The sequence below is a fragment of the Prinia subflava genome, chromosome 11 (genome assembly GCF_021018805.1).
Source record: "Prinia subflava isolate CZ2003 ecotype Zambia chromosome 11, Cam_Psub_1.2, whole genome shotgun sequence".
Classification (NCBI taxonomy): domain Eukaryota; kingdom Metazoa; phylum Chordata; class Aves; order Passeriformes; family Cisticolidae; genus Prinia; species Prinia subflava.
The window spans coordinates 14,606,572-14,621,610 of NC_086257.1; the positions used below are offsets into that span (position 1 = coordinate 14,606,572).

Sequence of the window (15,039 nt, forward strand, 5' to 3'; positions counted from 1 at the left end):
TCTCTCTAAAGGTGGGAAAGTCCTGAACTGAAATTATGCTAGCAGCTTGAGATTGCCTCTTTTCAGCACTGAGGGGGCTGTATATGTGTCTGTTACCAAAACAAGTTCTGCATATCTTAACACATCCAGGTTTATAGGGAATAGTTTTTAAGCTTTGATTTTCATTTTCTGACCACAGAAAATTACCCTAGATGAATGAATTGGGTCTGGGAAGAGACCACCAGAGGCCAGTGAGGGTGAGCTGAACCTAAACCACTTACTATGGATACTTCTCAAGAACTTCTGCAAAAGAAAACTCCTCTCAGTCTCAGCAGAATCGGTTCCAAAAATCTCCCTACCTTTATATTTAGCAACAGAGCAACTTAGTACTCCAGTGAGTCCTTTACCATACATGGATATTGCCTGCCAGAAAAAATGGCTACATGAGCTGCAGGCCAGAGCCATCTCTAATTCAGTGGTCTCAGGTTCCAGCACCAAGGGCACGAGCAGCTGCACCCTCGCTGGAGCAGCAGGAATGGCATCAGCACCCGGTACTGGCTGACACCAAATCAGTGAGAAGCTGATTAGAGAGGCCACCACACCTGAAAGTGCAATGTAAACATACCCAAAGTAACAGATAAGCATGTAAAAAAAAAAAACCACCCCAAAAAAACCCTACCAGTCATTTTGAAGTTCCTGGCTGTACTTTTCTTTCTCCTTTATAAATCCTTCTAGTGTACAGCTGCCCTACCTCAAAATGTCTGAAAAGGAAGGCTCCTTTCAAAGGGCAGACACTGGCAGTTCTGAAATAAGCAAACAAACAGACCTCTTCTGGTTTTACTTAAGGTGAGACTATAAAACTTGAAGCTTCCAAAATTGTTAGTCATTTCTAAAAACCTTGCACAGCAACAAAATCCCAAGTGCACTCCTACACGCAATTTTATCATAAATGGTATAAACAAACTCAACTCTAAAGGAGAGCACAAAATTGAAATATGAAATACAACTATCTCTGGGGTACAATGTGAGCTGAAGCAGAGCGAACTGTATGGTTACAGGATAGTGAAGACAGCAATAATAAACTGTATTCCATTAAAAGGAAAAAAATTAAATAAAAGCAGGAAGCATTTTTCTTAGCAAAATCAAATAAAGTCAGGTATCTGTTGGGACAAGCTTGCTTCAATTTGCTCTGAAGATCATTGCTACTTACTCTCTTGTTCCTGTAAATTATGGGCCAAGGTATGATCTTCCAGAATAGCGAAGTCTCGACATACTGAACAGGGAAACAAAGTAAAGAGAATTAACATCAGAAAAAACAAGACCAAACAAAAAAGCATCAGATGAGCTATGGGAGTCAGGGAAGCATATAGACATATGGACTTCTGACAGACTTTCTACCAGCCAAGGTCAGGACTTGTGTTTTTCCCCCTCCTGCCATCATGTCTATTTTTGTGTGCATTTATTTCTTTGTCCTTGTTGGCATAAAATACCTTCGCTCTTCCCTCAGCCTCCACTTCAAGAACAGAACAGTCCATGCTACCACTGGATCAGACCTTATGTACAAAAATCTGCATTCCATTCAGACAGAATATATATTATATATTTATACCAATGCCCACACTGTGTTTACTGTGACTTTCTGTGCCAGGTTAAAGAGTCTGAGAGCAGTATTTTCATGGCACAAAGGGTACATGCACACTGGCACCTCTCCAAAGCTGAGCAGACTGAGCTTCATGGCTCTCACTGCAAGGCATTTCTACCAGCTCAGACATCATTTTCAGTTGTTTCTTGTAAGCTTCACTGAATGCTTGAAGTGCAGATACTGGATTTGCACCTAGAACCCAGATATGGGATCAACCACAGCATTAGGGGCAGGGATAAGCACAGCTTCTTCAAAAGATGCTGAAAATGACCTTGAAACAAGTGAAATGGGAAACAGAAAGTGCCTTTGGCACCGGTTTAAAAGCAGCAGATTTCTCCCAATGCCTATCACTTTCCCACTTGAACTTTCAAAGGAATGCTCTACCTACACTGTAGAAAAACACCAGAGTGTATTTTTAGCTTGTCATGATAGGCAGTAGGGCAACAAAACACAAGCCACATTCATACTGGGACAGGGACAGACACATGGCATCAGGCTCAGCCTTTTGGTGGCAGGTTCACATCAGCTTCTCTGCGAACCAAAGACAGAAAGTGATCTGTCCCCCCAGACTGCAGGATGGAGCCCCTTTTCACATATCTGCCAGACCTGGGGTTTCTGCCTGCTTCAAGGGGAGTTTAAGGCTGTGGCACCAAAAAATTTACACTAGAGAGGTCTGTCACTTATTTTTCCCTCAGTGTGACAAGCTAAGAACTTAACAGCACCCACAGAGGGAAATATCTCCCACCTGAAACACATCACAAAGCAGAGAACTACAAAGTGCTTCTGAAGCCACAGAGGGAAGTACAAACTCCTCCTGCTGCACTCCACTGGCAAAACCTCTGGGAAGACCAAGATTTCCCTTTAGCAGAGCACAGGCACAGGCTAAAAGATAAACTGAAAATAATCTCAAAAAGCCCAGAATGCATTGACAGTACAAGGGGAATCTATGAAGATTCTGTTTGTGAAAGGATTCAGAGTCAGAAAAGATAAAACATTTCCATCACCACAAAGGAAATGAGACAGTAGTTGCATTTTCCCAAGACACAATCCCACAAGCCTTCCCTTTTCTCACAGATGCACATGCTCCTCTAGAGAAGCATCAAAACATTACTCCACAGCCAGGTATCCTCATAAAACATTTGGAAGAGTTTCTAGTTGTCTGTACCGAAAGATCAGATAATGCTTTACCATATTCAATGGAATTTTTGGTTCAGTCTGCATTGAAAGGTGTTTTAAGATGACAAAAGCTCCTAACAGCCAGAGCAACACTTCAGGGAAGGACAGTGACACGCAGCAGGGTGGAGATGAGGACAAAGGTCACAGTTATACGATCCCACAGTGGCCCACTTGAAGCATGAACAAATCTGGATGGTGTAATTAAGGTTTTGTTGTTGCTTTTTTTCACTGCAACTTCTTCTAAAAAAGGAAAGATGATATGAAATTCAATAGCATTGAAAAGCTTCCAGTGGCCATTTCTGTACAAAAAAACGTTGCCTTGAGCCACAGATCTGGAAAAGCCACAGCTGAGTCACAGGCAGCAGTGCTATTCACAGGTGACAAACCCAGAGCTCTCGGGGGTCACCAACACATGCTTTTTACAGGATAGGGCAAGGGAATCTTGCCCTGGAGACTAATTCTGTGATCCCTAGTGCTACTTCAGCTTACTAGAACAATTCTGGAACAACCACCTTCTGCTCTCAAGAAGCATCATCTGGCTTTTTGGAAGGACACATCCAACTCAGAGGTTTGAGCCTTACCATGAGTTCAGAGCTAATCAAAGACACCTCAGCACAGAGCCAGTCTGCCCAAATCTAGGGCTGTTATTCCTGCCGTGTATTTGAGAAGCAGCACTTGCTCTTGACTGTTTAAAAAACAAACCAACCAGAAAACAAATAATCTAAAAAAAAAAAAAAAAAAAGAGAGAGAATGGGAGGATGAGAGGGAAGTGTTATTTTTAACTGCAATAGGTCTCTGAGCAAGTCCACAGCACAGCTGCCTGCCTGAACAGCTGTACCAGCAAGACAAGGCAGGCGGCACAGGAGCAAGGATGAACATTTCAGAGCTACACATTTTCTTTGCATAAGGGTCACTGCTACAAGAAATGCTTATAAAGTACATCGTAGCCCTTCCAAACCCATCCTGCACAGGCTCATGCTCTGCCCTGATCCCTGTGGTATTCAAGAGCTCTGTCTTGTCAGTCAGTCCTGCTGCTGACAGTGCTGGCAGACCTTTGCTCCATCCTCCCCAGAGAGGCACATGAGCATAGGTGGACTTCAGCTTTGTTTTTGTTTTTATTTTACTCCATTCTACCCACACCCAGACAGACTCCTCTGCTTGGAAAAACACACCTTACAGAAACACACCTGGCACCTGGGTGAGAAAGCGGGAGGGCCGTGGTAGGACACTGCTCCTTATCTTTTGACAGTCTTGTACCAACCTCAGAAAAAGTCTCATCTCCATGACTGAGCTTTATTCCTACAATGCACAGTTATTGTGTACCCCTTTTAGACTGACAAGCCACTAAAGACTTCCTAAAGAAAGCATGGGCTCAAAATAAAAAGGCAAAGTTCATACAGACTTGTGTTGCATAGACAGGCCTGCTTCTCCTTAGCTGCTCCTCCAGAGAAGTGCTGGGAGTTGTCCATGGCTCTCCAAACAAACAAGCAAAACAAATTCTCAGCTCTTACAGGCTACGGCTGAAAGCTGCTGGATGTCACCGACATAAAGCAGGGACAAAGGCTCCTGTTAAGGTTGTTTTGAAGCTCAGTGCTGGGGCCAAGAAGCTCATATAGGGCCAGAGTGCCACCTTCCCTGGTGCAACTTGCAGCTCCTGGCCCAAAGCCACCTAGGTCCAGTGCCATCCCTAACATGGCCACACAGCACCCAGACCTGAGGCTGTGCCCTGCCACCACCTGTCCCACATCCCAGAACACTGACAAAGACTGTGGGGACACTGCCCTGGGATGAGCCACCAAGCTGCAGGGCTTAGACATGAATAGAGGGGCTGGATCTTAAACCAGGGACATTAACCCACCAAGGTCCAGTACAGAGAGAGGGAAGCTGGACAGTTACCAGGGATATGCACACTGGAAGCTCCTCAGTGTCGAGGTTGCCTGGTGCTCCCATCTCACAGAGGACACAGCATGGAGCAAACTGGTGGGGCAGCAGCAAGCCTTGGGTTTGTTCACACATTTGGAGTTATTCGAGCATTGCTGAAGAAGCCATTTGGCTGCACACACGCTCCTGTTACAAACCCAAACAGACAGCTCGAGCACACAGCTCTCTCTTTGTGCTGCTGTGGCTGCTGGCAGGGCAGGCAGCACAAGAAGACCTTTCGTCACTGTCAGAAACTTGGCTGGGCTGGCTGCTCCAACTCATCTGAGCACATTATTCTCAAGTCCCATCAGCCTGAGAACAACGTGCTAAGGAAGATGAGAACATCCCATTACAAACACAACGAAGCACTGTCAGACAGCCAGGTGGCAAAGGATGGGGACACCTGCACCTCCCTAGCAGATTTGGGGCTGATGGCAGTGCAGAGCATTCCCTCACAACTAAACCTAGTACCCATGGCACCAAGCCAAGCATGAAAGCAGCTGCAAGTGAGGCCAAGGAAACCAATCCTTGAAGACTCACATCCAACAATGAGGCAACTATGAAATATTTGGAGATGTGGACTGGCCAGAAATGGTCTGAAATTAAGTTTCATCACCACTAGTTCTCATTCCCTGCCCAGTCTCAGCAGGGTACAGCACAATCATTACTAGGTATTATGTACACTGGGTTTGTGCTAAGAAAAAGGATGGCCCCAATGACAACAGACTCAATTTCTCCTCCCTGAGAGGCTTCATATTTATGGGAAAAGAAATCCATTTCCTTGCTCCCTAACTGTACGTCTATAAAATGAAAGGTGAAATTAATATTACCTTCACTGTTGCAAATTAACTTGACTTCCCATCCCTGGGCCACGGCTGGGAGCCACCAGGCAGTCAAACAAGCAGCAGGGGTGCAATCAGAGCAGCTACAATTGGCAAGTGCAGCCAAGCATGAAATATTCACAACAGGTTTACCATTCTCTGATTAAGCCACTCTGCCTTGGCACAGCAGGGAGCAGACCAGGAATACACTCTGGCACAGCTGTCAATAAAGAATTGCCTGCCCAGGAATCCCAGTGGCTGCTATGGCCAGCAAAGGTGCCAGCTGGGGAGGATGAGGGCAGAAGCATCACCCTTAACAGTGGTAGGATCCAAAATCCATGCATGGAAGAGGGAGCTCACTTGTCTTGAAGAACCCTTGAGAGTGTCTCTGCAAACTCCAAGCTCAGGTCTTCTCCTCTGGTAGTTCTCTCTGGAAATATGCCTTTTTGTGCAATGGTGCATCTGAGGCTCTTGCAAGCATGGCTGCAGCCCTGCCATTATGGCTGAGGTAAGGAAGTCCCTAGGTACAACAGCTCAGCACAAATTCATGAAATAAGCTCTTCCATTTGATATTCTGCCACCCACCTCACTAACTTTCTCCAGTATTACCTCAGCTCCGCAGCTCAGCATTTCTGACACCCCAAACTGCTTCAAACAGATCGAGGTAACCACAACAGAGGAGCAAAGGCAGATGTTGTTAGTGATACTCAGGTGTGTGACAAGAGGTAGGTAACACCCAAGAATGGGTGGTGTGGAACACACAGTCTCAGCAAGAGGTCAGCCCCCACTGGCTTTTCAAGCAAGGTTCACAGCAAAACACCCCCCTCACTCCTGCCTGAAGTCTTAGATCATGTTTTGACATCCACTGCAGGTCCCAAGGGCTCCCTTGGTTCACGTGGCCCGTATAATGTGTCCAGGATACAGGCCAGTTCAATGACCCAGGGACCACAGATGCATGTTCCAAGCATTTCCTTTTGGGTCTCAAAAACCATCTCTTGCTCCCCACCCCCTCCACTCCCAACATTTTCCCGTCAGCATCGTGTGCTGGGTAATTCACAAAATAAACTAGGGGTGAGTCATACTTGGTTTAGAGCATCTGCAGTTCTTGAATCCTAATCTGAAGGACAGGAGGGAGAGGAAAGACAAAAGTAACATGAAAAAGCAGTACCATCAGCTAAAAATCATTTCTAGGGCCTACAGAGCTGATAAATTAATGGCAAGCAGCAAATGCATCCTTTCATGAGAAAGCAGTCTCAGGAGGATGCTTAGATTATGTAAATTCCTGCAGATTAGAAAGCAAGTTGGGATATCTTAGAGACTCTTACCAGCAGAGATTAGTCAGGTCACTCCAAGACAGGTAAGTCTCTAAAATCTGCAAATTACGTCCTTGAAACAAAGCCAACCTGACCAAGCAGCCACCCAGCTGGAGGTGAGGGGCTGCCCTGAGAACAGCTTCCAGATAAAACATGCAGCTGGGACATTTTCTTCCCAAAGCTGCTCTGTGAGATGCATGGCCCAGCCTCAGCAATTCTCATTTCTGCCCTGCCTCTTCCACCACACCAAGAGATACCCGAGCTCCTGCTACCACACGTGGGAGCTGACAGAGGCTGGCTAGGACATGTCTGGCTGCTGCAGTTACACAGATGACATTCCTCAGGCCTTGCTCACCAGGCCCCATCACACCAAGGAAATCAGAAAATCACACAGGGAGAAGATAGATCTCAGACAGAGAGCAGGTCTGGGCAGCCTGAGAAAGAAAACAATTTCTGCTTCTCAGCAGAAGAAGTAATGACACCCATGCTTTGAAAATTCACCCTTTTCACCCGTGTCCAGAGTACCCTGAGTCACAAGAACTGTCCAATACTGCTGAGTCCTACAGCAAACTTTGCTGTTACAGCTGCTGCTTTCTATTGCAGGGGCTCAACACACAGAATATATTAATGCTTTAAAGGAGAGAGCAGACAGATACTGTGATATGTGTCAATGTCTGCAAGCCATTCATTACCTGCCAGGCTCAGAACACTCAACTCAATTTTCAACAGAAATCTCTTGATTGCCTCAGTGTCCATCCACTGTCTAGGACTGCCCACACCCAAAAGATCACCAGTGAGCTCAGCCACTGCACTGTGGTCCCACCAGTAACACCCAGGTGGACAACTGGAGAAAATTCAAGGTAGGTATACTTGTCAGGTATGGCTTGGCTGGTTTGACACCACAGTCAAAAAGACTTAGGCAGCTAAACACCCCACTCACAACATCTGAGATGTAACTGAGCCTGTGTGTGGAAAAGAATCTCAATTATCAGCAAAAACAAAAGCTGTTTGTGTAGTTCATCCTCTCCACCATCTGACACAACTTCAGTTGACTCAGCTAATATCACACGTGCAAAAGGATCAACCAACAATAAAGGCAGGGAGAAGTTTTCCTAGAAGTCAGTTTTAACCACTACCTCCCAGTCATGGACCACAGCAAAACAAACAACACTTGACTCCAACAGCTGTGCTTTATCCTCACTTAGCCCAAAGGCAACCTACCATACACATCACTGCAGAGCAGGGCAGGAGTTGCCTTCACCAGGAGAGGTGAAAATCCCTGGCCCATGAGCACCTCTGTAGCTCTAAGACACGCCTTCAGCTGTGCCCCATGGATCATACGACACCCCTTTTCTGGAAGGTTTTTTGGCTTATTCTGCAGACAGAATGTCATGGCACCTTTAGCTTTAAGCCAAACACCGCTCATTTAAACTGGTGTAAGAGAGGGGGAATAGAAAAACAGTCTCTTATCAAGTGCAATTCAAAATAGCCACCCACTCACAAAACTGCTGGGGCATGGAGCTTGCATCTCAAGAGATCTGCACTGTATGTACACTCCCTTACCCATCTCCAATGACAATCACTGTATTCTGCTGTTTTATCTGTTTAATTCAGCTTTTGTTTCAGCATTTTAGCCAATTTTACACCACACAAAACTTTTAGGACACACTGAGCTTCCCATATAGGCAAAACTTCTGTTCTCTGATATATATACACACTAAGTTTCCCAGATAGGCAAAACTTCCGTTCTGATGAATGCACAGCTAAACCCCTTGTTCAGTTCAGCAGTTCCTCTGCAGAGAGCTGGCAGGCCCACTTTGTGGTTCAGGGTGGCTTTCAGGAGCCATGGCACCCTGGATTGCAGAAATTTCACCAGCATTTCTCAGCCCTCAGGCTGTGGTGAATAACCTCCCACAGCAGCTCCAAAGAGGCAGCCGGGAGCAGAGATAATGCAAAGTGTCAGCTCTCACAGGGTTCTTCTCCAGCTAAATCCTGAAAGATAATGCAGCAAAATACAAGTGAGACAGGATGCAAAAAGGGAGGTTTGAATGCCCCTCTGGTACAACTTCATGCCCTGACTCAGTTTTGTGACTGCTTACAAAAGGCTGACTGATGGAAACCTTACACCCACACAGAAACCATCAAGTGCCAAAAAAAGGTTCAAGTTCCTCTCTAAACCCCACAGTGTGGTTTTATATGACAGTGACCTGTAGTTGTATAGAAAAACAAGAACCTCTGGAAAAAACAAGCAGAATAAAGAGTCCCCAGAGATGCCACTTTCTCTTCAGCCTTTGGATGACTAGAGCCAACCCTGAGACTGCTCCATGTGCCTTGTAGCTAAACCAGAGCTGCAGCTGAAAGGACACACCAGTGTCAGCGCATATTCAAACCAGCCAGGTTTTATTCCTCCAGATCAGACATAAGAGAAGCAAAGTTCCAGCAGGATGGGCCTCTGGGCAGCCTCCCAGCCTTGATGGAAACCCTGCCAGCTGCTGCATTCGAAGCTGAAGGTATCTGAACTAATCCTGCAGTCAGCTCCAATTCTTGCACAGATTCCCATCAGCTTCCTTTTCCCTAGAAAAGTGGCTCCTAGGATGCAAGCAAAGACTCCTGTCTGCCACCCGTTTGGCTGCTGCCAGCACTGAAAAGTTGCTCTGCAGGAACAACTATCCTTTACCTAACTGAGGGTGTTGGTTTGTTTTGAAACAAAAAAAACCCTTTTCCTTTGCTCTGCCAGCTCCTCATGGGTACTCTCCCTTCTCCCCCCTTGTATCCTGTGTTTAAGTTGTCCAGGTTTATTAGTCAGCTCTGGGGAACAAAAAGTACCAAAGCTGGCCCCAGATCAGTCAAAATTCCACATCTATCTACAAGTAACAAATCAGTAAAGCTGCAGCACTAACAATACACGTCCCCTTTCCTGTCACAGCCTTGGGTTGGCATACTGCCATAAGTGCAACTACAGATTCATAATACTGGCATACAAGGGTAGGAATAAGTCCCTGGCTTCTGAGGCCAGATGGACATGGAGGCAGAGCTCCCTGCATCATTCTGAAGCAAACTGCTTTACTGCTTTGTGGCATCTGAGCCCACAGTTTACATGCATTGCAAAGCATGAGGAAGAAGCAGGCTGGCAGCCTGTTCTCTCTGAGAGCACTAAATGAGCTGCAGGTCAGTAAAGGTAACATATTATGCTTTGGGAACTGTATCACCTTCAGGTGACATTGCACACTCACAGCTTTTTAAAAAGAGAAAAAGTAAAAAAAAAAAGACCAGTTAAATCAGGACCAAGTTAAGTTCACCTGCTACACAGCCAGAGTTGGTGCTGTGGGCAGTGCCAGCTGCCTGGAATAGCAGGTAACCAAGCACAGAGCTGGAGACAAACCTGCTTTTTCCACCTTGCATCGGGGATGTGTGGAATCCAGGCAGGGCTGTCAGCCCTAGCCAAGGACTCAGTCCTTCCAGCACTGCAATTAAGGTCAGGAGAGCCCAGCCTCTTCCCAATATCAACTTCCTTCGGAAACCTGGCGCCAACCCGATGGCTTGCAGGAGAGCACAGCCCTGTGAACAGCAGAGCTCTCTGCCTGCCATGAAAACAGCCAACACCCTGGTGGCTTGGAAAGTTCCCAGGCCTTCTCCGTGCTGGGCTCCGCCACCTCACCTCAGCAGCACTGCCAAAGGCTCCAGGAACTGCTGGTGAATTTAGGACATAAATCCTTCCCATCCCACCAGCCAGCACCCCAATAATAAAACCAACACCAGAGCAGAGGGAGAGGCCACTTCTTTGCACCAGGATGCTACAAGTAATGCTTACTGTATCCAGAACAGATAGATAAAATAAGCTGCTTTTGCAGTGCTAAGTCATTGTGCTGTGCAGAGGTGGAGAAGCTTTCCATCCACACCATTACCCCAGCCCATGTGCCAAGTCAGTGGCAACAGTCCCTCTCTGCGAGGAGCATTTCCAGCCAGAGCACACTCCAGTCTCTTGTCCTGTCTGGATGTAAAGAGCCAATGCTACACATACAACACAGAAAGGAACTAAAGCCCCTGCCTTCTCACTGCCAGGAAATATTCCTGTTTGCATAAAATTCTTTCCTCCCTTTTGCCCCATTACTTCTCATGTCACTCCTGTCAGTGTCCTTAAGGAATGTCTGTGTCTCAGTGTTTTCTAATATTTCCTCACTTACGTCCTTTTCCCCTTTGTCAGCACTTACTGAACACCTCATACTGAGCCCATGGAACATTTCCCCTTAGACTTCACTCCTCTAGCTACCAAGTTCTGGTTCAGCAAAAGGGCTCAGGAAAGAATGAACAAAAATGTACACAGGAACTCAGTTTTACTGCACATGGGTTGTTACACCTCTTTTGAAAAGAGAAGTGAAGAAAAGTGACTCACTTACAAACCCACTTTGACTTTTTGTCCTGAAGAGCACCTAAAGTAGGGCAGAGCTACCAAGAACACACAAACCAAACCTCCACCAACCTAGGTTGAAGAGAAAAAGATCTCACTATTTTAGTTTGGCTGACAGAGCATTGAATTGGTGACATCATGGGTTGGTGTGCAATTAAAATAATCATCGGTTGAGCTTCAGGAGCCTGACACAAAATAATTGGGCAGGTGTAGATGCGCTGTGTTAGGCTCTGAGCAGGCTTTCCCTCTAGGAAGAAACTTCTGGCAAGCCTAATTCACAGGGTGGCTGGGGTTACAGGGTAAATTTTACGAGCACTAAGGCCTAACTGATCCCGTTTGCTCAAGGGAAGGTTCACAACACCAGTGCCTTGCACCCCTTACACAGCCTGATGCTGCACTCTCCTGTCCTCTTTCCAGCCCTGCTAGAAGTCTCTCCCAGCAGCCACACAGTGTCAAGGCCACACAACACTCACTCAGTGAGCTGTGTGGTATCTTCTCAAGTACTGAGAAAGAAAACAGCAGGAAGGCTCCGATTTCTACTTCTTAAAAAGGAAGTGTAAATGAAGTGTCAAGGGACCTCCACAAAGTCCTATACTGTTCTGTAGAAAAGCCAGAGCTGTGAGGTGAACAGAGAGCATCGCTGACACAAGTCAGCCTCCAGGGAGACAGCAGCTTTCTCGCTGGAAATGTCCAGCAAACATACCCTTTGCTCCCTGCAGTGCAGCCAACCAGCAGCAGAACAGCAGCAGAACAGCAGCTGTCGTTATCCCCTTCTTGGACAACAGCTGAAGGTCAAGCCAGCAGCAAGTATCAGGACAGAAAACAGACCTAAAGCTTCTCAAGTTTTAAGGCAGCTTCACCGACAGACCAACCTCCTTCCTCAGTCCTTCAGCCTTCAAACCAGCACTACACAGGAGCAGGAAGCCAACCAGCTGGGGACACTCTGGAAGGGGAGAAGGAAGCAGGCAGGGAACTTGTTGCTTTGTCCTATAAATCAGCACATTCATGTGAACTGGATGACTGAGCAAGAAAAAGAAAGCTTATTCCAGCAAAACAGAAGTTTCACACAGCTGCAAGCCATATCCCATTGTTTTTCAAAGTGGGGTTTTCTTGCACCAGAGAGCAGAATTGGCCTTTCCTTCTCCTTGCAGCAGCCATCTCCAGCTCCTGCCTGGCATCCTCTGACATTTCCCATGGCCACAGGAAATGAAAGATTAAACAGAGGCCCGTGGTGACCGTACCACTCAGCTAGGAGAATTACTCAGAGACCAGTAATGAGTGATGGACGATGTAACGGGAGAAAACCTCCCTGCTGCTATCCCTGTATCCCCAGGAATCAGTGCAAAAATAGGCTGTATCCCCTCTTACCCCATCCAAAAATCTGTCAGGAGCCAAAGAAACATCTCTGCAAAAAGCATCACCAGGAGTCTTGGAGTGCCTTTCTGCCAAAGACTGCTTTTCAAGCAATCTTTTTTGCCTCAGTACAACCTCCACTGCAGCTCACAGAGGACAAGTGTTAAGGATTTAGGGATGGGAGGAGGCAGACCTGCTTGCTCAGTTACCTTTCAGAGCCAAGAGCATGAAATATGCTAATCCTGCCCATCTCTGCCAAGCCCTGCAGGCCCAGAACCACTGAATGCATAATAAAACTTTCACCCAGCTTTAACCAGAAGTGAAATGAGTGCCACAGCCTCAGCTACTGAATTCATGCATGCTGGAAAAACAGATCTCCTATTATCCAGAAGAGCTGGATGTGAACCAGTGACCTGTGTCTATGTCCCATCACTCTCCACCTCCCCGCTGCCCTCAAGCCATCCATCTTGCCTGAATTTCTCAGAGCCCTTAAACAAGGAAGTCACAAAGCAGAAAATCATGATGCTGCAAGGAAAAATCCCAGCTGGAGCCTAAGGGCATGGGGCAGGTGGCTTCACAATGACCCAGCTGACCCTCATCTGCTTTCAAAATTGTTGCCCTGATTATACTAATCCAGTTAAAGGCCAATGCTTCCTTCAGATGAATACAGCTGACAGTTCATCCCTCAAAACCATTTCCCTGAAAAAACCCTAAGCAGACACCAGCCATTCACACTTCTTCAATCCTCTTCCACCTCTGACAGACATCAAATTTCTCTTGTCCACTGTCATGTTGCTGAGCACACAGGCACCAAAGGCCTCATTATAAGCCAATAACCTCAGTGTGTTCCATGGAAACCTGACACATTACACCTCAGAGCTCAGGCCCCTCCCCAGTCACTTAGAGGGTCAGCAACCAGGAGGTTTTTATTGCAGGAGTCTCAGCACAGGTCATGTGAAGCTGCAGAGGTCAGCAGAAAGGTCTGTAGCTGGGAGAAGAGGAAGACTGATGCTAACAGAAAACTTTTATTCAATTTATGCTAAGGCAAAAGGGAGCCAGCCAGACTGCCTGGCCCAGAGAATGCTTTGCCAAGAAAGAAAATATTCAAACTCTTCCTGTTTCCCCAAGGTTTCAGTCAGAGCTGCATCTTTTATTACCACATTTGGGATACTGGCCTCTTGGGCAGCAGGTTACAACCAGCAGCATTTGCATGTACAGCTCAGCAGCTCCCAAAAGTCAAATCAGGTGCTTAACAAAGAATAGAAGACACAGTGTGAGCATTTTTGTGTCTCTCCAAGCACAGGTGCCACAATCAGCCTTTGGCGAGGCTGGAGCTTCAGACAGCAGTGGCAGGGTCAGTTCTAATCATCAGCCCAGACGTACCACACTTGCATTCTTTCCAGTACTACTAAAAATAAAATTCAGTAAAAATTTACCCACTGCAAATTTCCATAGCTCTCCAGAGCTGCACACTGCTGGGGCAGAGTTTAGAGTTCTCCTCACTCCACCTCTCCCTTTTCTCTCTCCTCACAGAGGATTCAAACTGTCAGGAAGATGAGGAGCCCCTGGGAGAATGCCCAAATCTGGGTTTTTTCTGCTGCTACCAACAACTGATGGCCCTTAGAGACTGCAGTGGGTGAGGGACTGAGCCTCAGCCTGAGCAGACAGGTATTCCCTTCACAAAGACCTCAGACCTTTGGAAAAGCAGCAGCAGACAGGACCACAGGGACATCCTCCTGAGAGGGGTATGGTTTACACAACTCCAAAACACCCCCTGTGCAGCTCAGCCTGCCTGCACGCAGAGACACCTCTCAAGTCCAAGGGCTCACAGCAGGCAGCCAAAAGAAGGTGCAGCCCTTCCCAAACACAGCTCCTAGTAATGTATCAGGTCACAAGAGATGAGAGGCAGTCAGAGATCAAGCAGAGCCCAAGACAGTTTTATTTGCTTTATAAGTAGCTAATCAGAATAATGTTTCTAGGATTATCACCAAAAGGCTCACAAATGAGACCTCTAGTAAAAAAGATCTACACACACAAAGCTGAGCAATCTCCTGAGGCAGGTCAAAGGAACAAACAGCAAAGACTGCTTTGTGGAAAGCAAATATGTCAGAGACACTTGGAAGGTGAACAGAAATGCAGGCAGAGAAGCACAGGCCACAGATTGCAACATCAAAACCTTCTACTAGTAACTTACAAGAGGTTTACTGACCACAGAGGTCAGATCCACTCCACCACTCATGGAAAAACAGGCCTGTAACACCAGATTGCAGCAGCAAGGTGTAGTTTGTATTAGGAAAAATGTGTTTTGAGGGTGTATTTTACACCAGTAAACCTCTGCCCACAAAATAAACTGGACCAGCTGAAGCGGTTTTCACTAGCAAAATGCCATCCACATCAGGCCTTCAGCTGATATAAATGCTTTTGGAG

The 15,039-nt window shown here is 46.5% G+C and overlaps 1 protein-coding gene across 2 annotated transcripts in view; it reads right to left on the bottom strand.

Moving 5' to 3' along the window:
- The window catches only part of CCDC50 (coiled-coil domain containing 50), a 41,766-nt gene that overhangs the window by 23,852 nt on the left and 2,875 nt on the right, over window positions 1–15,039 (bottom strand). For both annotated transcript variants that reach the window (XM_063408767.1, XM_063408769.1), the window contains exon 2: window positions 1,190–1,252. In XM_063408767.1, coding sequence (XP_063264837.1) covers window positions 1,190–1,252 — 63 coding nt within the window. The remainder of the gene's footprint in view (window positions 1–1,189; window positions 1,253–15,039) is intronic.